The following is a 21,665-nucleotide window of genomic DNA, read 5'->3' on the forward strand; positions in this document are numbered from 1 at the left end:
CGCACATCTGGGACATCATGTCTCGCTCCATCCACCAACGCCACGTTGCACCACAGACTGTCCAGGAGTTGGCGGATGCTTTAGTCCAGGTCCTCAGGAGACCATGTGGTTTTCCACTTTAATTTTGAGTGTGACTCCAAATCCAGACCTCCATGGGTTGATAAATTGGATTTCCATTGATTATTTTTGTGTGATTTTGTTGTCAGCACATTCAACTATGTAAAGAAAAAAGTATTTAATAAGATTATTTATTTCATTCAGATCTAGGATGTGTTGTTTAAGTGTTCCCTTTATTTTTTTGAGCAGTATATCTATGTGTGTGTATGTATATATGTGTGTATGTATGTGTGTGTAACCAATCTTGATCTGTTCTATGTTAATTGCTGACCAAAATAAAGGTTCTTAAATGAAATACAAGTCTTCAGTTTCTGTTGGTTACAATACAATGGTATATGTGCCAAACATATCAAAACATCAATCAATCAAAGCAATCATTTCGAAACAGTCCATAGGCTGAAGAAAACAAGCGCTCCTGAAAGGCTGCTTGGCTCCAAATTACTGCACATATTTGCTGCCATGCCATATTACACCACTAGAGGCTGCTGTTGCCTAAGAGTAGGCAGTTCATTTCAGTTGCATGAGTTTACGCACCACACTTGGCCCATGTAGCTAAAATATTGTGTTTTTCTCCTGTACAACTAACACTCACAAAGACACATTAGGATAGGACTCCACAGTTGTTTGAAATACATAATGCTTACAAAAGTCGTATTGTGTGAGTATTAATATGACCGCTCCTCACTAAACACTCTCCCTCTCGTTCTCTCAGATACGGTAACACAGAGACAAACGAAACATAGCAGGCCATGGGTTAAGCAAACAGTCTTCATTTTCTACAGTCAATGACACCAGATATGCTTGGCATCTCAGTCAACACTCCCCTTGTCACCCTGTCCCCTTACAGTACACATATCCCATCTCTACATCCCTCTCCCCCTCATATCCCTCCACAAGAGCCGGTGGAGTGGGGGTGACTAAATAGGAATTAGGAATTAGCCGTGCTTGTCACTGAATACAGAGGGGGAGATCATGTAGCAGACTTTTATTTATAATTCACTTCTCCCCTTTCAATTTGTAAAGTTATATCACAGGCAACACACACACACACACACACACGCGCGCACGCGCGCACACACACACACACACACACACACACACACACACACACACACACACACACACACACTTGTAAGTCGACAAATTCACAGAGCGCAAACAAATGAAAATGCTTTCACAATGGTAAAACTATCTGTCGGTTATCATTGAGTGAAGACTGATATCCCCTAGGGCAGGCCAACTGACCTATGTACTGTAACTCTAGTGAAACCAAACCAGAAGCGTCACTCTCATCTCTCGCCCCTGTCCCCCTGTCCTTGTGTGACCTCCTGCCACATTCTAGCACCGGGCAGTGCTAAGAGCAGTAAACTAGACCAGCACCCCTCCTAACATGTCCCCCCATCATCCTAAATCCATTATTTTTCGCCAGGATCGGAGCCCCTCAAAACTAAATATGGGGAAAGTGTTCCAGGACTATCTGTGCCCATCCCCCCGCCCATCATTCCTAGTCTCTCTTCATTTTTCCAGTGGGCTGTCAATCGATCTCTTGCTCTTTCTATTTGAAACCATCGCCTCTGTCTCCCACCGTCCTCTTATTCACTGAAGGAGAGGTGGGGGAAGTCTGTTATTCCTCTATGACTCCGCCTTCCTTTAACCCAACACACAAACACGCAGATGCAGACACACACCCACAAAAACTAACACACACACACACACACACACACACAGGATCTGTATCTTACTCTCGTCAGCCCTGTCACCTCGACAGCCGCTCTACTCCCCTCCCACCTTCATTGCCAAATTCACGCACACACGCCCACACGCGCACACGCACACACGCACACACGCACACACATACACACACACACACACACACACACACACACACACACACACACACACACACACACACACACACAGGCGCGGTCTGTGACCAGACTCCGCCCCTCCATTTCTAACACGCCAGCCCATTTTATTTCCTTGAGGAACTAATTATGAGCCATATAATGATAATTTTGGGCCCAAAAAAAACAACATGTTAAACAGGCCCACTGAGCTAAAACTGGTCCAGCCCGAAATGCCCTCTGCACGCACACACACACACACACACACACACACACACACACACACACACACACACACACACACACACACACACACGCACACACACACGCACACACACACACACGCACACACACACACACACACACACACACATACCTACATCCATAATTGAGCCCACCCCCTCTTGCTCTCTGCCCTGTTTCCAGCTCCCCGTGTGGAGGGGGTTTAATAAGGGGGGCTCAGGAGTTGGTCTTGCTCTGTTCTGGGTGGTGGGGATCGGAAGTCCTTCCTCATTTTTAAGAAATTATTTAAATTTTAACTCACTGAAACTACAATTAATTTCCAAATAAGCAAAGAAACATGAATTGGAGCTGGGTGCTTATGGCAGTCCTTCTGTCTTGCGGGGGACTGTCATGGGGTGAGCAGGGTTTGGACTTCCCTGAGTACGATGGGATGGACCGGGTCATCGAGCTGACTACCAAGAACTACAAGTCTGTGATGAAGACGCATGATGTGATGGTTCTGTACTACCATGAGCATCCCGGATCCGATGCCGTTGCCCAGAAACAGTTTGAAATCGAGGAACTGGCCCTGGAGGTGGGTCACAGGTCAAGGAGGACTTGGTCAGGGGACTAGAAGGTCTGTGTCAGGTGACAGGTGACAGGAGGCTGGGAGGACTGGGTCAGGGGACTTGGAGGACTGGGTCAGGGGACTGGGAGGACTGGGTCAGGGGGGTGGAAGGACTCGGTCAGGGGACTAGGAGGACTGGGTCAGGGGACTGGCAGGACTGGGTCAGGGGACTAGGAGGACTGGGTCAGGGGACTGGGAGGACTGGGTCAGGGGACTGGGAGGACGGTCAGGGGACTGAGTGGACTAGGTCAGGGGACTGGCAGGACTGTGTCAGGGGACTGGCAGGACTGGGTCAGGGGATTGAGTGGACTGGGTCAGGGGACTGGCAGGACTGGGTCAGGGGACTGAGTGGACTGGGTCAGGGGACTGGCAGGACTGGGTCAGAGGACTGAGTGGACTGGGTCAGGTGACTGGCAGGACTGGGTCAGGGGGCTGGGAGGACTGGGTCAGGGTACTGAGAGGACTGGGTCAGGGGACTGAGAGGACTGGGTCAGGGGAGTGAGAGGACTGGGTCAGGGGACTGGGAGGACTGGGTCAGGCAACTGGAAGGACTCGGGCAACTGAGTGGGGTATGGTGAGGAGAGGGGATGGGTAACTGGGAGGTAGAAGTGGGACACAGTGCCTGAGTAGGGATGCACCATCACTGCTATAATTAATCAACTGGATGATAGTGTGTATTAAGGGGCTACGTGGATACAGACAGTATTTACAGGTAACTAAGTGTTGTTGTTAAGGGTAAGGCAACTCAAATGTGGCCTTTGAAACATGCCACAACATAGACAATGATTAAATTAAGATGTTCAAGGCAATAGATAAGAAGCGAAAGCTGCAAGGGTCCGACTATTGCATGGATTGGACAGTTTACTGAATTTGAAAGCCTTTTTAGTGAATGAATTTGGTCATCAGGGTAAATAGGTAAAGGCAGACATGAGATAGTAACAGGAATTAATAATCAGCTGATGCTATAAATGGCCAAATAAGCGATAGTGCCTGGAGGGGACTGTAGGGGTACTATGTTGACTCACCTGCTGTTCCAGAAATCTCTGGGTTGCTGGAAATATCCCTGGTGTGTATTGTTTTAAGACTGACTCATGCTTTTGTGGTCTTAGATGAAATGGGAGATGGCAGGGATGGGCGTGTCTTTAAGGAATGGTGTGGGGCAGGAATTAGTGCAGCGACATAAGAAATACTGACAACTGAGACAAAAACATTTGTCACGTGCCTGTGGCATGGAGGGAGTGTGAGACAGCATTCTTCACATGCAAAGTGCTGAGTCGTGAGGACACGGGATCCCATCACCAGTCCTGGCAAATGGTCGACAGTACAGATAGCAGGTCTGTACTGTCGACCATTTATGACTCAAACATGACATGGACAGAAGTAGCAGGACCCAAAGTCATCAGCTCGTTGACTGATCTGATTTACAATCCATAAGAATAATCTCTTCTATCTTCCTAACATCTATCAGAAATGTCCTACATTTCTTGTATTGATTGTAATAGGGTGTGCGGAGTAAATCCATATGTGTGTGTACATGGCTATATGTCCATTTTGATATGTGTGTGTCACCATGGGTGTTTGTGACCATGGGTGTGTTGTGTGTGTTTATGTGACCCTGTTCTTTGAAGTACGCCCCTCGCTACATCCATCACACACTCAACTGCCCTTTTTCTTCTCCCTGATTTCCAACTGGCCTTCCTACCAGCCAACATGCCATCCCAATAACCCCTCACGATAGGCTAAAGGTCAAAGGTTAAAGCTTCATCCTGTCACTCAAGACTTTCAGCTGCAGAACAGTCACGTTCATCCTGGTGAGAGGATTACATCCATAGCATGATAATTTAGGCGTGTCATCACCTCATTTCAACAGTGTCTGACAGAGTTACACCGTAGGTCTGCTTCAGACTACAGCTCCGTACATAGAAGAAAAATTCACCCATAGAAATAAAATGTGTACATTCTATTTCAATGGCTACACCACTCCATTGTAAATCTGTTACTTAGAGAACTCCACATAGGCCTACTGTCAACACAATTCCATACGTTCAGTGAGAGATGTGCAGCTATTCCTCATTCACTCATATCTGAGCAATATGGATGTCAAGAATGTGTGTGTTGTGTGATTTCATAGACACTTTTTGATTAGTTTTGGCACCAAAGCAAGTGCCAACCTACATTTCGAATTAACTACATTGTTCAATCTTAAACCCCTGCACTCTCTCACCCTTGAAAGGGGATACCGGTTATTGATCTCCAGTGAAATCAGTAGCCCTCTCAGGAGGCACAAAGGTTATCTCATTCAGCAGTGAAACCCATAGGTACCCCTGGATGGCCTGAAACTGAAGACTAATGGGTGTGAATGACTGGTGGTTTATAAAGAAATATAAATGCTCTTCAGATGGCTAATGAGCTAATCCTCTCAAATTCAGCTCTGCCAGGACTGGCCCAACTTCTTAGGACTACAACTTAACCACTTTGGACTACAACTTCCAGGATTCCGTGAAGAGAAACACAACACAGCTCTGATGGCTGAAGAGCTATTTTGGGACTGGTGCCTCTTAAGGAGTTGTATGGTTTTCTTTTTCTTTTACTTATTTAATCACCTGGAAAACGAATAATGAACAAATATACCAAAGTCTACTGTAGAATTTTGCCATGACTAGGTTCCCCGGTTGGAAACGCTTCAGGAAACGAACACATCCACTTGCGTGTGTGCATGTGGGTGTATATGAGTACATGTGTGCATGTATGTATGTAGGTCCGACATGTGTGCATGTATGTATGTATGAAGGTCCGTGTGTGTGCATGTATGCATGTAGGTCCGTGTGTGTGAGAGACATATGTCTACTCAGCAGGGTGTTTTGATTAATGATATATTAATCATCATCTGAGAATTCTTGCCTGCCCCCTCCTCTGTATGTTATGGGACATCGAGGCCTAGCCCAGGAGGTTCAGGCCCCAGTACTGTGGTGTCGGCTGACTGGACTGGGCTGACTGACAGACGGCTGCAGTACTGTACCTGTCAGCGGATCCTAGAGACTTGAGCGTCACCAGCACCTTGCCAAAATAGTCCTTGGTTGGTGTGGCTCTGGGTCTATATTTATCGAGTGCTGCTGTTGTGGATGTTTGTGTATCCTAAAGTGCTGTGTTGCTATTTAAAAGGTAGTAGTGCCATGACATTATGTGAAATTAATGTGCACTCTGCACTCTGTTTTGGTCTATTGCAGAGAAAGAGAGAGAGAGCGAGAGTATACTACATAGAAATAGAATGAATAGAACGGGCTTGGAACCTCAAACCCTGGCAATTTGACTGGTAACTGATGTGTACACTTGCAATAGATGTGGTAAAGAGTTACAATTAAAAAACAAATTTGACTACCATAAACGATTTCTGTATGCTAGCTATTCTAACCAGCTTCTATTCTAACTAATCACTTATCCTAAACCTGAAAAGGGACAACTTCTACATGTTATGCAGCAAAAACTGCCAAATATATCCAAATCAGACTTAAGTAAACACATTGTGTGCCTATTCAATACCGCCTTGCACACTCTTGCCTGCATCGAGCTGATCTAGGGTGTAATCATTAGTCCAAACAGTTGCAAACAAGAGTTTCTATTGGACAAGTTCAGGTATGATTATCAGCACTCTGTTCCGTTTGCTTCCGTTTAAGATTCATTTTTACAGAATCGGCAGAATGAATACACCCATGATCACCCCCAACCACAGCTCACTTTCATAACAGCCACATACAAACAGCATGATCTCTTTGCTCATTGTATAATTCCTTCTCGCAGCTACACGCTATTCTGTGACCAGGCGAGAAAAACCTTTCCAAGCCAAACATTCATAACCGCTACACACAGCTTACATCAGGTTTTCCCAAACTCAGTCCTCGGGACCCCAAGCGGTGCACGTTTTGGTTTTTGCTCTAGTACTACACAGCTGATTCAAATAATAACTAATCATCAAGCTTTGATAATTTGAATCAGCTGTGCAGTGCTAGGGCAAAAAAACAAAACATGCAACCCTTGGGGTCCCGGGGACTGAGTTTGGGAAATGCTGGCCTACATCGTTGTCACCATAGCTACTAAAACTAACGCGTTAGTAAACCCGCTGCAATCATGCAGTACAGTGTACAGCAAGCAGTACAGGGCCCCTGTGGCAATACATTAATAAAACCAAAAGTTTACCTTGACTTGGAAGAGTTCCAGTGTTGGAAAGCCATAGCCAGCTAGCTAACATAGCATCCCTCTGTTTGAGCCGTGTGTCTCAGTAGGCTAAACTAGCTAGCTAGCTAACTATTTCACAGCGGTTTAGATGGTACGATGATTCTCTACACTATACTTGTTTTGTTACAAACTGAAATTAAGCGAACTATTAGAATTTTAGCAAGAAGGAAATGGCAGAGCGACTTCTACATAGTGCATCTTGAAGTGGAAAAATGTATACAACAAAATATAGCTAGCTCTCTCTCTCTATCTCTTGCGTCTCCTTCATTTTGAATATTTATTTATTCAAAACCGTTCAACTATTGTCTCTCTCTATTTGAGTCACCTACTCATCACATTTTATGCACTGCAGTGCTAGCTAGCTGTAGCTTATGCTTTCAGTACTAGATTTGTTCTCTGGTCCTTTGATTGGGTGGACAACATGTCAGTTCATGCTGCAAGAACTCTGATATGTTGGAGGACGTCCTCTGGAAGTTGTCATAATTACTGTGTAAGTCTATGGAAGGTGGTGAGAACCATGAGCCTCCTAGGTTTTTTATCAAAGTCAATGTACCCAGAGGAGGATGGAAACTAGTTGTCCTCCAGCTACACCATGGTGCTACCCCAGAGAGTACTGTTGAGGCTACTGTAGACCTTAATTGCAAAACAGTGTGTTTAATCAATTATTTGGTGACGTGCATATGGTTTAATCTAAAAATGATAACTTTTTTTAATGTTTCACTATTTTTATGAAATTCACTGAGGAGGATAGTCCTCCCCTTCTTCATCTGAGGAGCCTCCACTGCATTCAAATGATGCTGACTGATGTGGCATATGCAATGGAATTCATTTTTTTGTAGCGTCAGTTGAGTTGATTCAACAAATCGCAGCACAGATTGATGGGTACACTTCCTGCTTTTTCTTCCTGCTTTGCTGCTATGGGTACACTCTCAATGGCTAATCAAAAGGGAACCATCGCGCTCTCCCAGAAGCTTGGCTAGTGTGTAAAAAAAATGCAAATTAGGACAAACAAAAGGTGTAATGGGTCTGCACTCAAAAAGATGTCTCATAAAGCTTACTTCATTTTGAAGATAAAAAATTCACTGCATCAGGGACAGCGTACACAGACGTTTCGGCTTTGCAGCCAGCTTCAGTGTGTAGGTACAATTTATTTTTAATTCAAAACAGCATTTGTAGGGAACAACCGATGAGACTGTTATACAACACTGTCTACATCAGATTTTACATATCGTTTATGAGTCAGTCCTACATATTTATGAAAGGCTGAGCCTGATGTCCTTTGCAGTGGGCTATCTCATGAATTGATGCCAGTCCACCCATTATGCCATCATCGACTTGAATGGAGACACCCATTCTATTCATTCTATTTCTATGGTATAATCTAGGTCAGGCAATGAGATAGATGAGGATAGCATGTCATCTCATTTAGATGTACAGTATGTGCTCCTCCCTCCTCCCTTCCCTGATTTGTCACGAAGCAAACTCTCCCCTTGCACTCAGGCAAGAAACCTGCCCGCTTCACAACTCATGCCCCCAAACAGCAACCTTATATAGCTGTAGTAGTCTGTTTGGCTAAAAGCCTTTAGCTGAGTTTAGCCCTCAATCTATTTAACAGGCCGATCTAGATCCTGACCCCCTTAGAACCTCTTCATATGAATACCACTCCCCCCATGACAAATATGGACACATAACTCACTGAGCACAGACGTCAGTTCAGCGTGTAGTTTTGATTCATATTTGATTGAGTTGTCATCTAACATGAATTCAAAGTGAAAACAACAAAAAGTCAAACCATGTCATTGAATTTAGATTGGGTGAAAAAAAAATGCAAAAAGTCCCTAAATTCATGCTTGTTGATGACTTTTTGCAAATTTTATCAATTTTCCATGTTGATTCAGCGTCATCAGATTGAATTTTTTGGTTGAAATGACATGGAAACAAATTTGTTTAAACCAGTTTGTACGCAGTGGGAAGTGTCTACAAGGGAAAACCTATTAATCTGACAAGTAAATAGTGGGGACTTTAGCTGAAAATCAGCTTTCCTGGGACAGCCTGCTATTATACCATTATAATACAGTATAATAATTCACCTCTGACATTTGGGCCGCTGTTTTACAGTTATTCACAAATAAACATTCCCCCAAAAGGTACATAATATCAAACTGCACACCAAGACATAAAGCAAGGGCCACTATTGCTTGCATCCCACGGTTTCAGGCTAGGATCTCTAGGCCTACCATCAGTGCCAGCTATCATCATTGCCATGGTGTGGAACATGACAGCCTGGTTATGGGATTTTGCTATGTAATAAAATTAACTGCACAGAAGCACTGATAACTTATCCTTCATGTCAGTCTGTGTGTCTCTGTGTATGTATGTTTGGGTGCCTGCACCTCCTTGATGAAGTGCTAGAAGAGATATGTGAAAGCAGGGTTGCACCTGTTGCTATCCAAGCACCCAGTTACCCCAACGCAGTCAGCAGAACTGTTATCCCACCCCCTCCGTATGCAGGCCACGGATGTGGCAACATCGTTGGTTGAGCCGGTTGTCAGTTATTAGGGTCAAGTTTCACACAGATTTAGAAAGTGCATGGACAGCGCTCTGAGTCCCAGGCTTTTATGGTGGAGGAACTGAAGGAAAATGTGTGAAATAAAACAACAACATTTCTGTTTGCTTTAGTGTGTACGCAGTGCACTGAGAATGACACCTGTCCCTCCAGCAAACCCACAAAGCTGAGGGTGAAGTGAATGCATATCAATTTCCTTACAGAATATTCAAAAATAAACTTAAAAACAAACTCCCCAAAAGTCCTTATAAGTTCTTCGTACATTATCAGAAGATATTCCTGCTCAGGCATAAGGGTGCCACTGTGTTTTCAGTTATGTGAATGTGTTTTTTTTTTCACAGCTTGCAGCTCAGGTCCTTGATGACCTTGACGATGAGGATATTGGATTTGGCCTTGTTGATGAGAAGAAGGGCAGTGTTGTTGCTAAGAAACTCGGTAAATACGCACAGAAATAGACACTATTACCGATATTCAAGATTCATAGGATTATTTATAGTTCTGAGGCCAGTTATGGTGAAATTGTCACCATCTTTCAACATGTTCCATTTGTCAAAGTGTCACAATCAAATGTAGACATCACCACTGACCAGCTATGTGCTCAGTGGAGTAAACTGCTTGACTGTCTCAATGGATGCATCTCAATAGTCATACGTGGATTCCTCTCCTTGTCTTGCCTCCTTCCTCTGCAACTATCAATGTAGATAATTTCCCCTGTGGAGGGCGCTGCAGAACACTATTTCACATTTCTACTTGTTTATGTGCACGAGCTGCTGTGCGGGTCACACTTCGACAGGCTGCTGACTAAAATACCTCACTCTTACGATGACAGTTTTTAGGAGTACTGTTTTTCAAAAAGGTTATTTTGAAGGAAGGGGTCACTGAGACTTACACTCTCCCAGAATTAGGAAATATATTATAGGAGAAAGCAATATGGTGAACGCCCATTGCCCACTGAGACATCACCTTTTTAATTATCTCACCTCAGTGATGATGAAGTAAAGGAAACAAGGAGAAGACGCCACTACACTTTTGAGATGCACATCTTGTGTCATTGTGCTAAGGCAATCTAGAAAAAAGAAACGCACACCTATAAAGGCGAGGTGCTGGCTAGCGGAGCAGAACACTAGAAAATAAAGGAAAGCCGCACACTCTAAGAGCTCAGATGCAAAAATTTTAATAACCAACGTTTCGACAGCTAAGCTGTCTTCATCAGGGTATCATCACAAACACTGAGAGATGAGTCATTTATATAGTGTCAAGAGACACACAGGTGTTTGTAATCATGGCCAAGTATGGCCTAATATCATTGGTTAACTGAAATATTAAAAAAATGGTATACAAGGAACATACAAAAAGACAAACAAATGGATAAGTGGATTGTGCTAAGGCAACCCATGAGCAAGCCTGACCTCTAGTGGATTCAAGGTTATGACTGGATTATGACTGGATATGTAAGCCCCGAGTTGAAATTATGTTGTCTCCTCAGGACTTGAGGAGGCCGACAGCATCTACATTTTCACCGAGAACGAGATCATTGAGTACGATGGGGAGCTTGCTGCAGACACAATTGTGGAGTTCATCTATGATGTATGTGAGAGTAATGTCATCTATTTATGCTCTTTTTTACCTGGCTGCAATTTGTAGGAAACAGACTATTTATCCACCACTGATATATTCTGTACTGTTTCACTCTCTTTTCCCCCACCATGATCTTCCGCTCCCCATCCATCCTACTTTTACTCTGTTCAAGGTTCTTGAAGACCCAGTTGAGATCATTGAGAACGATCCGGAGGTTAAAGGTTTCCATAACATTGAGGAGGATATCAAACTGGTTGGCTACTTTAAGAGCGAAAAGTCTGAACGTAAGAATATATAATGTATATTTAAAACATTTTATTTCTGTGTTTTTACTGTATACTATAAGTTATGTGTACATTTTATGGATAAAACAGTGTATTAACAGTGTATTTGCCAACAAAAAATCTAGATTTTACTCAGGTCTTAACAAATGCCTGTAACATTTCAGATTATTTGGCCTATGTGGACGCGGCTGAGGAGTTCCACCCACACATCAAGTTCTTCGCTACATTCACTCCCAAGGTGAAGAACCTTGCCCACTAACAACTACATCCTCAAAATTACACTGGAGCTCTACTCTCTTTTAAAAGTATCCCATTGTTCCTTCAGACCAATCCTCTGTATTCCAGGTTGCCAAGGATCTGGGCCTGAAGGTGAATGAGGTGGACTTCTATGAACCCTTTATAGATGAACCCATAGTTATCCCCGGAAAGCCCTACACAGAGGAGGAGCTTGTCGAGTACATCGAGGATCACGACAGGTGAGATTCATGGCCACAGTGGCCAGAATGGCACAATACATAATGAGAAGGGTCAGGTGTTCTTTCCTCTCTTTGTGATTTGACTTGTAAAAACCCTATACCTAGGTGTAAAGGGAATTTTCAGGTGAACCAAAAGGAGAGCAGTCGTTGAAAATATCAATCAAAATCAACAGTTGCAACAGGGAGACACCTCCAGAAAAAATGTATAATCGGGCCTGTTGGAGACGGGTTCCTTTACATTCTAATCGAACAGTACTAAATGTTCTCTAAACATCAGCCCAATAGGCTTGTACAAAGTCAAAACAAAATACTGTAACTTTTCTGCTACAGAATCACAGAGTGTTCATAATGTCATCATCAATACAATAATAATCAGTGTGTCCTCTGCCCTTGTACCTTGACTAGCTCCGGCGTCCAGCCCTATCAAACGATATGAGAACAATCCATAACAGTCAGTAACAAGTCTAGTGATCATCAACCCGTACACAAATGAGTGTTGCAAATAGGTCACTGGAAGTCATGTGTATTACAGAAAGGGAAAACATATAAATATGCTAAGTATTGTGTTAATTACTCTTAACTGACTATTCCCATTAAAGTAGGACTCAAAGTTTAAAAAGTGTAACCTTGCTCAATGAACAATAAATAAATATCTGACGTCCTATTTCTTTACAGACCAACCCTGAGGAAGATGGAGCCCGATAACATGTATGAGATCTGGGTAAGCTATACCAACTATTACCATAAAAATCATCCTACAAAACAAAATGGATGATGTCTTCTTAGTAAGCATGCCTCCCCAATTTTTATTGTTATCCACCTAAGTATACTGAACAAAAATATAAACGCAACATGCTGAACAAAAATATAAACGCAACATTGAACAATTTCAAAGATTTTACTGAGTTACAGTTCATATAAGGAAATCAGTCAATTTAAATAAATTCATTAGGCCCTAATCTATGTATTTCACATGACTGGATAGGGGTGCAGCCATGGGGTGGCCTGGGATGGCATAGGGAGCCAGGCTCAGCCAATCACAATATGTTTTTCCCCACAAAAGGGCTTTATTACAGACAAGCCAGATGTGGAGCTCCTGAGCTGGCGTGGTTACACGTGGTCTGCAGTTTTGAGGCCGGTTGGATGTAGTGCCAAATTCTCTAAAACGACGTTGGAGACAGTGTATGGTAGATAAATTAACCTTACATTCTCTGGCAACAGCTCTGGTGGATATTCCTGCAGTCAGCATGCCAATTGCATGCTCCCTCAAAACTTGAGACATCTGTGGCATTGTTTTGTGTGACAAAACGGCACATTCTAAAGTGGCCTTTTATTGTCCCCAGCACAAGGTGCACCTGTGAAATGATCATGCTGTTTAATCAGCATCATGATATGCCACATCTGTCAAGTGGATGGATTATCTTGGCAAAGAAGAAATGATTACTAATAGGGATGTAGACAAATTTGTGCACAACATTTGAGAGAAATACGCTTTTTGTGCGTATGAAAAATGTCTGGGATTTTTTTTCAGCTCATGAAACATGGGACCAACATTTTACGTGTTGTGCTTATATTTTTGTTCAGTGTATATATGTGGCCTAAATGTGCAAACACGGATGGAAATACACTTGTAGGTAGTCTATATTCCCCATCCCAGTTTTCTTAACTGGTGTTAGTGCGTTTAAGGAGTCTGTCTTTTCTTAGGAGGATGACATTGATGGCGAGCACATCATTGCATTCGCAGAAGAGGATGATCCAGGTACAGAACCAAAGGGGAGGCTAATGAGTCAATAGGGCTGGGTGGGGGAGGAGGGAACCATTGTCAGCAAGAGGGGTTTCATAAGGCTTTATGTACATTTGACACTTGACCTTTGACTTCCCAGATGGTTTTGAGTTCCTGGAAATCCTAAAGGAAGTAGCAGAGGAGCACAATGATAATCCCAACCTCAGCATTGTCTGGATTGATCCAGATGACTTCCCGCTGGTAAAATCATGGTCATGGATGGTCACTTATCAATACAATATAATCCATCTATCCAATTTCCCACATTAAATATGGGGGATCGTGATATGAGATTCTGATTGCTGTTGATTTCTTCCTGGAATATTATCCATCCTCTTTAGCTTGTCCCATACTGGGAGAAGACCTTTGGAATTGACCTAGGCTCTCCCCAGATTGGTGTTGTGGATGTTGAAGATGTGAGTAATGTTTCTGTCATGTATGAGGAGTCATGAGGTTCTACTCATAGAAATAGAATGAATAGGACAGGCTTGGAACATCTAATGCTGGCAATTTAACTGGTAAACTCATGCGTACACTCTGAATGTATTTTTTTGTAATGTCAATGTGTTGTTCAGTTGATTCAACAAATTACAGCACAGATTAATGGGTACATTTCCTGCTTTTACTTCCTGCTTTGCTGCTATGGGTACACTCGCAATGTGCACCCATTATGCTTTTACTGACTTGAATGGGGACGCCCATTCTATTCATTCTATTTCTATGGTTCCACTAGCATTTAAAAACATTCAATAGTCTATCTTTGGCACTGAATTGCTTTTTGTCTCTCTATAGGCCGACAGTGTATGGATGGAGATCGACAATGATGACGACCTACCAAGCGCAGATGAGCTTGAGGAATGGATTGAAGATGTTCTTTCAGATGAAATTGATCCAGATGACGATGACGATGACGATGATGATGACGACGACGACGACGATGACGACGATGATGATGATGATGATGACGATGATGACGATGATGAGTAAATTGTTGATCTCATCATTTCACTGGCCTATGTCTAAATCTGGCCAATATAATAGAATTGGCCAATCACATCATCTCCTTCCTCAAGTTTTCCTTGTCCTCTGTTGTAACACGTCATTAAGTTAAATATGTCTGCTCATATGGACATCCTCATGTTTTCAACATCCTTGCTCAGAGCATCTTGTCAAAATATTGTTGTATTTTTTCCCCTTTGCTTTGAATCCATAAAAGACAGTACTTTCTCAGAGCCCCATTTTTTTATTCACACCACACCTGTAACTTTTCCATCCATACAATATGAAAAGGATACAAAAAATAAATTGTGAAAATAATACTTTCAAAATACAGCTATTGGATATTCACTAGCACTAAATCTTAAAACACCTGATGCTTCTGATTTTTATATTTCAAACAAATAGAGGGGTTACTTTGTTGATGCATTTTAAGTCCATCTGTAAACTTGTCGCCTGAATGTATTTTATTTTTGTTTTATTTTCTCTAGATTAAATGTTCGCCCCTCTCCTAACTTGTCAAATCCAAGGGTGCAAGCAGGCTTTTCCTACATACAGGTCATGGGTCATACCAACCTACTCTGTTGAATTATTGTAACTTTAGTTGGTAAGCTTTTTTTCTTCTTGTGCACTGAAATGTGCTGTAAATCACATGGATGTTTTCTACTGACAAAGAAATATAACAACAGTATTCCTTTTTTTTTAAACAAGAAAACTTAAACATACTGTAAAGGCTCAAAATAAATGACAGCTTGGAAAAAGATTTGAAAACGACTTGTGATCTGGATTATTGTGTGTGTGTGTGGACATGTTTAACTATTCTTGTGGGGACCAGAAGTCCCCACAAGAAAAGTAAACAAACATACATTTGACCAACTGGGGACATTTTGTTAGTTCCCACAAGGTAAAATGCTATTTCTAGGGTTTAGGGTTAAGGTTAGAGTTAGTGTTAGAATTATGTTAAGGGTTAGGTTTATGGGTTATGGTTATGGTTAGGGTAAGAGTATGGGTTAGGTTTAGGAGTTAGGGAAAATAGGATTTTGAATGTGACTGAATTGTGTGTCCCCATAAGGTTAGCTGTACAATACTGTGTGTGTGTGTGTAGCATAAAACTCAGATAAGATAATAACAACAAATATCTCTCACTGTTAGCATTATTTTATTTCCCCCCATATTACATAATGAGATATTACCATATTACGCACCACGCTTTCCCCGGAAATAAAATGTATTTGGCACAAGACGCTAAGCGTACGTTGGGTCGTCACTAGTTAGCACAGCCTCCAAATCCTAAACCCCGCATATTTCTACAATTTATCTTCTTAAAATGTGATTTTAAACCTAACCTTAACCACACTGCTAATATTAAATGAAATGTTAATACATTTTTACGATTTACTTTGTGGCTGTGGTAACTAGTGGAAACACGTACTTTTTTTCTCCATTAAACGTCAGAGACACGCCCCCGGTTTCTCAGACCATGTGGTTGATGATAAACACAGTTTAATATCTCCCCATGTTAAGCTTTTTGGTTTTAACATTTGTTCGATTTTAGTTAGATTTTTTACCGCGCGCTCACTATTAGCTGTCAGCATGTCTGTTTCCGACGATGTGAATTTTGAAACCCAGATTGCGTCTGTTTTGGATTCACTTGCAAAGGTGGCCGTCGTGGAAATAACGAAACTGTTCGAGAGTCGCTTCCTTGCTTCGGGAACCACTATTCTCATTGAAGGGCGGAGGGAACAAAATGAAACCCTGCAAACAGTGGACGCTGTAAAAAAGTCTGGCAAAAAATGTCTTCGCAGTATCGGAGTTCAAGTGGATGAGGAGATAACAACGTCCTCAGAGCTACATGAAAGTATGTTAGCTAACGTTAGTAGTACTTCATTACACTGGTAAATCCATGGTAACGGAATTACGCAGAAATTCAGATATTTTTTTCAGATTAACATGTATACCAAACAAAAAACATTGATTTCAAAGTTTAGCAAACCATACAACTCAATGCACAAATACTAATTTTAACAATTTCCACTGACAATTTTACAAAAACACATTTACAGGAAGAACTGTGCAGATAAAGTTTAGTAACAGAATGAAAACTGACATTTTACCATAATTCTGTTACCAGACTGCATCTGCACAGTTGATGTATTTACTGTGTAAATTGTTCAAAGTAGCCATTGTGCATAGAGTTGTATGGTTTGAAGTCAATGTTTTTTGTTTGGCATACATTTTGTAAAGTAAAAGAGTCTCATTGTCCTGTAGCTAACATTGTTGCTCTGCAGAGAGTGCAGGGAAACGTTGTTCACAATCTCATCAAAACAATTCTTCGGATACTTTGAAGCAAGTATACAATCATGTATGCATTTGAATAAATACACACTGTTTAGTATGCATGATGACTCTTATCATCTTTCTTTCTGAAAGTGACTGTTGAAATCCATTTTTTATTTATTTTATGACTTGATGTTACTGCAAAACATGATGACTGACAAAATGTCAACAAACAACATTTTGGAGGCAAAAAATAACAACGAAATCCACAATTACTGATTTGTTTAATCTCTTTCTTGCTATTATTTTCAGTACTGATCTGCACCATGCTGTCTAACAAATGGAATGTTTGTGTGCTTTGCTTTCTACCCCTCCCCTTTCCCATGCATTCTCCAGACCCAAAACAGTGCTTGTCCTTGGAGGGGGGCAGTGGTTCTTTGAATGGGAGCAGTGAGGAGGAGGGTCCTGCACATCGTATCCCCCCGCTGAAGGCTAATCAGCCTGCTGAACTCAAGTGCTCTGTTCTAGAAGAGAAGGTCAGTGAGTTGTTTGGGTTAAAGGGATACATTGTGATTTTGGCAATGAAGTCCTTTATCTACTTCCTTAGAGTCAGATGAACTCGTATCATTTGTATGTCTTTACGTGCATTTTGAAGGAAGTTGCTAACTAGCATGCTAGCTGTTACCATAGACTTCCAGCCATTGTGCTAATGCTGGTTAGCATTGGCTCGCAAAGCTACCTCAAACTTCCTTCATGCTGGATGTAGAGACATAAAAATAGTATCCAAGAGTTCATCTGACAGTGGGTAAGTAGATAAAGGGCTTCATTGTGAACCATAAGATGTGTTTGTTACTAGGACTAATGCCCTTTTGACTTGTAGGCTTCAAGCTAATTTGATTAGCTGACACCTGTATTACAGAACCTAAGTAGTCGTCTTTTTGGCTTGTCATCTGTCGTCAGGTTGTGGAGATGGTGGAGGGGAGCAGTCTGGAACCAAAATCTTCAACAACCACTGAGCCAGAAGAAGAACAAGTGATCTATTCTGGTAAAAAACACATTTATTCTAGGAGGTGGTAGTGAAGCTATAGACACTGAAATATACACTGCTCAAAAAAATAAAGGGAACACTTAAACAACACATCCTAGATCTGAATGAAAGAAATAATCTTATTAAATACGTTTTTCTTTACATAGTTGAATGTGCTGACAACAAAATCACACAAATAATCAATGGAAATCCAATTTATCAACCCATGGAGGTCTGGATTTGGAGTCACACTCAAAATTAAAGTGGAAAACCACACTACAGGCTGATCCAACTTTGATGTAATGTCCTTAAAACAAGTCAAAATGAGGCTCAGTAGTGTGTGTGGCCTCCACGTGCCTGTATGACCTCCCTACAACGCCTGGGCATGCTCCTGATGAGGTGGCGGATGGTCTCCTGAGGGGTCTCCTCCCAGACCTGGACTAAAGCATCCGCCAACTCCTGGACAGTCTGTGGTGCAATGTGGCATTGGTGGATGGAGCGAGACATGATGTCCCAGATGTGCTCAATTGGATTCAGGTCTGGGGAACGGGCGGGCCAGTCCATAGCATCAATGCCTTCCTCTTGCAGGAACTGCTGACACACTCCAGCCACATGAGGTCTAGCATTGTCTTGCATTAGTAGGAACCCAGGGCCAACCGCACCAGCATATGGTCTCACAAGGGGTCTGAGGATCTCATCTCGGTACCTAATGGCAGTCAGGCTACCTCTGGCGAGCACATGGAGGGCTGTGCGGCCCCCCAAAGAAATGCCACCCCACACCATGACTGACCCACCGCCAAACCGGTCATGCTGGAGGATGTTGCAGGCAGCAGAACGTTCTCCACGGCGTCTCCAGACTCTGTCACGTGCTCAGTGTGAACCTGCTTTCATCTGTGAAGAGCACAGGGCGCCAGTGGCGAATTTTCCAATCTTGGTGTTCTCTGGCAAATGCCAAACGTCCTGCACGGTGTTGGGCTGTAAGCACAACACCCACCTATGGACGTCGGGCCCTCATACCACCCTCATGGAGTCTGTTTCTGACCGTTTGAGCAGACACATGCACATTTGTGGCCTGCTGGAGGTCATTTTGCAGGGCTCTGGCAGTGCTCCTCCTGCGCCTCCTTTCACAAAGGCGGAGGTAGCGGTCCTGCTGCTGGGTTGTTGCCCTTCAATACGGCCTCCTTCACGTCTCCTGATGTACTGGCCTGTCTCCTGGTAGCGCCTCCATGCTCTGGACACTACGCTGACAGACACAGCAAACCTTCTTGCCACAGCTCGCATTGATGTGCCATCCTGGATGAGCTGCACTACCTGAGCCACTTGTGTGGGTTGTAGACTCCGTCTCATGCTACCACTAGAGTGAAAGCACCGCCAGCATTAAAAAGTGACCAAAACATCAGCCAGGAAGCATAGGAACTGAGAAGTGGTCTGTGGTCTCCACCTGCAGAACCACTCCTTTATTGGGGGTGTCTTGCGTATTGCCTATAATTTCCACCTGTTGTCTATTCCATTTGCACAACAGCATGTGACATTTATTGTCAATCAGTGTTGCTTCCTAAGTGGACAGTTTGATTTCACAGAAGTGTGATTGACTTGGAGTTACATTGTGTTGTTTAAGTGTTCCCTTTATTTTTTTGAGCAGTATATTTGTTATAAACTGTTTGTATATAAAGGGTTGAGGGTACTATTTAACAACTATTTTATTTTCTGTCCTCCAGCCACTGTGGATCCAATCCACCTCTATGTTCCTGTTCAAAGCTCCCCAACTAAGCAGAAACCCCAGCCCCTCAAGACAGAAACCGAGAATGGAATCAACATAGAATGCGAGACTAAAGTCATCTGCCAAATGGTCCCAAAGGCAGAGGAGGAGGACCTAACACGACAGCCTACATGTAAAGAAAAGCCTACCCAGGTGGAGCCCCAGCAGGCCAGTTACAGCACCGCCAAAGGGACAGCCTACAGCCCGTCCTCCTCAGATGGGGCTTTGGCTCCTGTACAGGCTAAGAGTAAGTTGAAATTTATGGATATAACGAACCCTCCCTCTGCTATAATGAAGAAAAAGGTCCATTTCAAGCTGGACCAGACAAAGAAGAAGAAGGTGGACTTCAAGCTGGACCAGACAAAGAAGAAGAAGGTGGACTTCAAGCTGGACCAGACAAAGAAGAAGAAGGTGGACTTAAAGCTGGACCAGACAAAGAAGATGAAGGTGGACTTCAAGCTGGACCAGACAAAGAAGAAGAAGGTGGACTTCAAGCTGGACCAAACAAAGAAGAAGAAGGTGGACTTCAAGCTGGACCAGACAAAGAAGAAGAAGAAGAAGGTGGACTTCAAGCTGGACCAGACAAAGAAGAAGAAGGTGGACTTCAAGCTGGACCAGACCTCCTTGGAGCAGAAGTTGACGAGGCCTTGCTCTGTCCAGCTGGTTAACCTGCTTTTGGTGCCCGGAGGAAAGAACTCTGGAGGGAAGAAGGCTAATGGTAGCAACTGTAACGGCAACAAGAGGTTCCCCATGCCGAAGGACCTCAAGACCCACCAAGGCCTCCACACGGGCCGACGCCTCTGCTGCTTCACTCAGTGTGGGAACGGTGTCTGGCGGCTGCAAGGGGTCCTCTCCTCAAGCCGCGCCCATGGCTGCAAGATCTGTGGGAAGCGCTTCAAGCGCAGGAAGATCCTGAGGAGGCACGAGCGCTTCCACACCGGTGAGAAGCCCTACTCCTGCTCCCAGTGCTCCAAAACGTTCGCCCTGCGGAAAAGCCTCCGCAGGCACGAACGGTTCCATACAGGGCAGAGACCTCACAGCTGCCCCCAGTGTGGGAAGAGCTTTCGTCTCAGGGACAATCTGAAGGCTCATCTGCGCTTTCACACTGGTGAGAGACCTTTCACCTGCTCCTTCTGCTCCAAGAGCTTCAGAATCTTCCGGAATCTTGAGAAACACAGCATTGATCACTTGGGAGCGACAGCGAAATAGCACATTTTCCGGCGAAAGACAACTGTGCTAAAAGCATGAGCAGCCTTTTGTAGGCCACCTTACAAAACTGTCCTACCTCTAACTGAAACTACTAAATGTCCATTCCTCATTATAACCAACCCTGTTGGTTATTTTTGTTAAGGTGCTATGATGGTAAATTGCCATTATGAGAGATGGGGACAGTGGAGAGATCTGAAAGGACACAGTCAACCATACTTTATAGGTTTGGATTCTCCAGAATGATCATCACAGTATAAGCTTCAGTGGACACTGATGTTGTTGACAGCCATAATGTTCTAATACGGTAAGGGCCGGTTTTCCAGACACAGATTATACCTAATCTTAAACCAAAAAATTATTTCAATGGAGTTTTTCTATTGCGCATGCTGGACTAGGCTTAAAGGGACTCTTCGGGATTTTGGCAATGAAGCCCTTTATCTACTTCCACAGAGTCAGATAAACTCATGGATACCATTTTTATGACTGCATTCAGTTTGAAGGAAGTTGCTAACTAGCACAATGACTGGAAGTCTATAGTAACTGCTAGTAGAAAACATAGATTTCCGGTCATTGCTCTAATGCTAGTTAGAATTGGCTTGCGAAACTACACTACATGACCAAAGGTATGTGGACACCTGCTCGTTGATTTCGGAATGAGATGTTCAA

The 21,665-nt window shown here is 43.1% G+C and overlaps 2 protein-coding genes across 3 annotated transcripts; both read left to right on the forward strand.

Annotated features, from left to right (window-relative positions):
* Positions 1 to 2,389: 2,389 nt before the first annotated feature.
* LOC115157308 (calsequestrin-1) lies at positions 2,390 to 15,493 on the forward strand. The gene is made up of 11 exons (XM_029705449.1): positions 2,390 to 2,778; positions 9,952 to 10,045; positions 11,097 to 11,197; positions 11,361 to 11,472; positions 11,637 to 11,710; positions 11,818 to 11,948; positions 12,624 to 12,669; positions 13,653 to 13,707; positions 13,832 to 13,932; positions 14,073 to 14,147; positions 14,524 to 15,493. Exons 1-11 carry the CDS (start codon positions 2,542 to 2,544, stop codon positions 14,716 to 14,718), a joined length of 1,221 nt encoding a protein of 406 aa, XP_029561309.1. The 5' UTR covers positions 2,390 to 2,541; the 3' UTR covers positions 14,719 to 15,493.
* Positions 15,494 to 16,204: 711 nt separating this feature from the next.
* Positions 16,205 to 21,354, forward strand: si:rp71-1g18.1 (C2H2-type zinc finger protein). Of its 2 annotated transcripts, none has more exons than XM_029705450.1 (4): positions 16,205 to 16,585; positions 17,401 to 17,540; positions 17,965 to 18,049; positions 19,750 to 21,354. In XM_029705450.1, the coding sequence occupies exons 1-4, from the start codon at positions 16,321 to 16,323 to the stop codon at positions 20,997 to 20,999; spliced, it is 1,740 nt and encodes a 579-aa protein (XP_029561310.1). In that variant the 5' UTR covers positions 16,205 to 16,320; the 3' UTR covers positions 21,000 to 21,354. The 2 variants fall into 2 exon arrangements, with proteins under 2 accessions (XP_029561310.1, XP_029561312.1); XM_029705452.1 differs by lacking the exon at positions 16,205 to 16,585 and adding an exon at positions 16,949 to 17,089.
* The last annotated feature ends 311 nt before the right edge of the window (positions 21,355 to 21,665 follow it).

Source organism: Salmo trutta, chromosome 21 (genome assembly GCF_901001165.1).
Source record: "Salmo trutta chromosome 21, fSalTru1.1, whole genome shotgun sequence".
NCBI classification, from domain to species: Eukaryota; Metazoa; Chordata; class Actinopteri; order Salmoniformes; family Salmonidae; genus Salmo; species Salmo trutta.

Bases quoted from the DNA above. Each gene is read 5' to 3' on its own strand.
- LOC115157308 (XM_029705449.1), top strand. From the start codon at position 2,542: ATGAATTGGAGCTGGGTGCTTATGGCAGTCCTTCTGTCTTGCGGGGGA. The intron at 11,711-11,817 runs GTGAAGAACCTT...TCTGTATTCCAG, and splicing joins TCGCTACATTCACTCCCAAG to GTTGCCAAGGATCTGGGCCT. The intron at 14,148-14,523 runs GTGAGTAATGTT...GTCTCTCTATAG, and splicing joins GTGTTGTGGATGTTGAAGAT to GCCGACAGTGTATGGATGGA.
- si:rp71-1g18.1 (XM_029705450.1), top strand. From the start codon at position 16,321: ATGTCTGTTTCCGACGATGTGAATTTTGAAACCCAGATTGCGTCTGTT. The intron at 16,586-17,400 runs GTATGTTAGCTA...TGCATTCTCCAG, and splicing joins GTCCTCAGAGCTACATGAAA to ACCCAAAACAGTGCTTGTCC. The intron at 17,541-17,964 runs GTCAGTGAGTTG...ATCTGTCGTCAG, and splicing joins GCTCTGTTCTAGAAGAGAAG to GTTGTGGAGATGGTGGAGGG.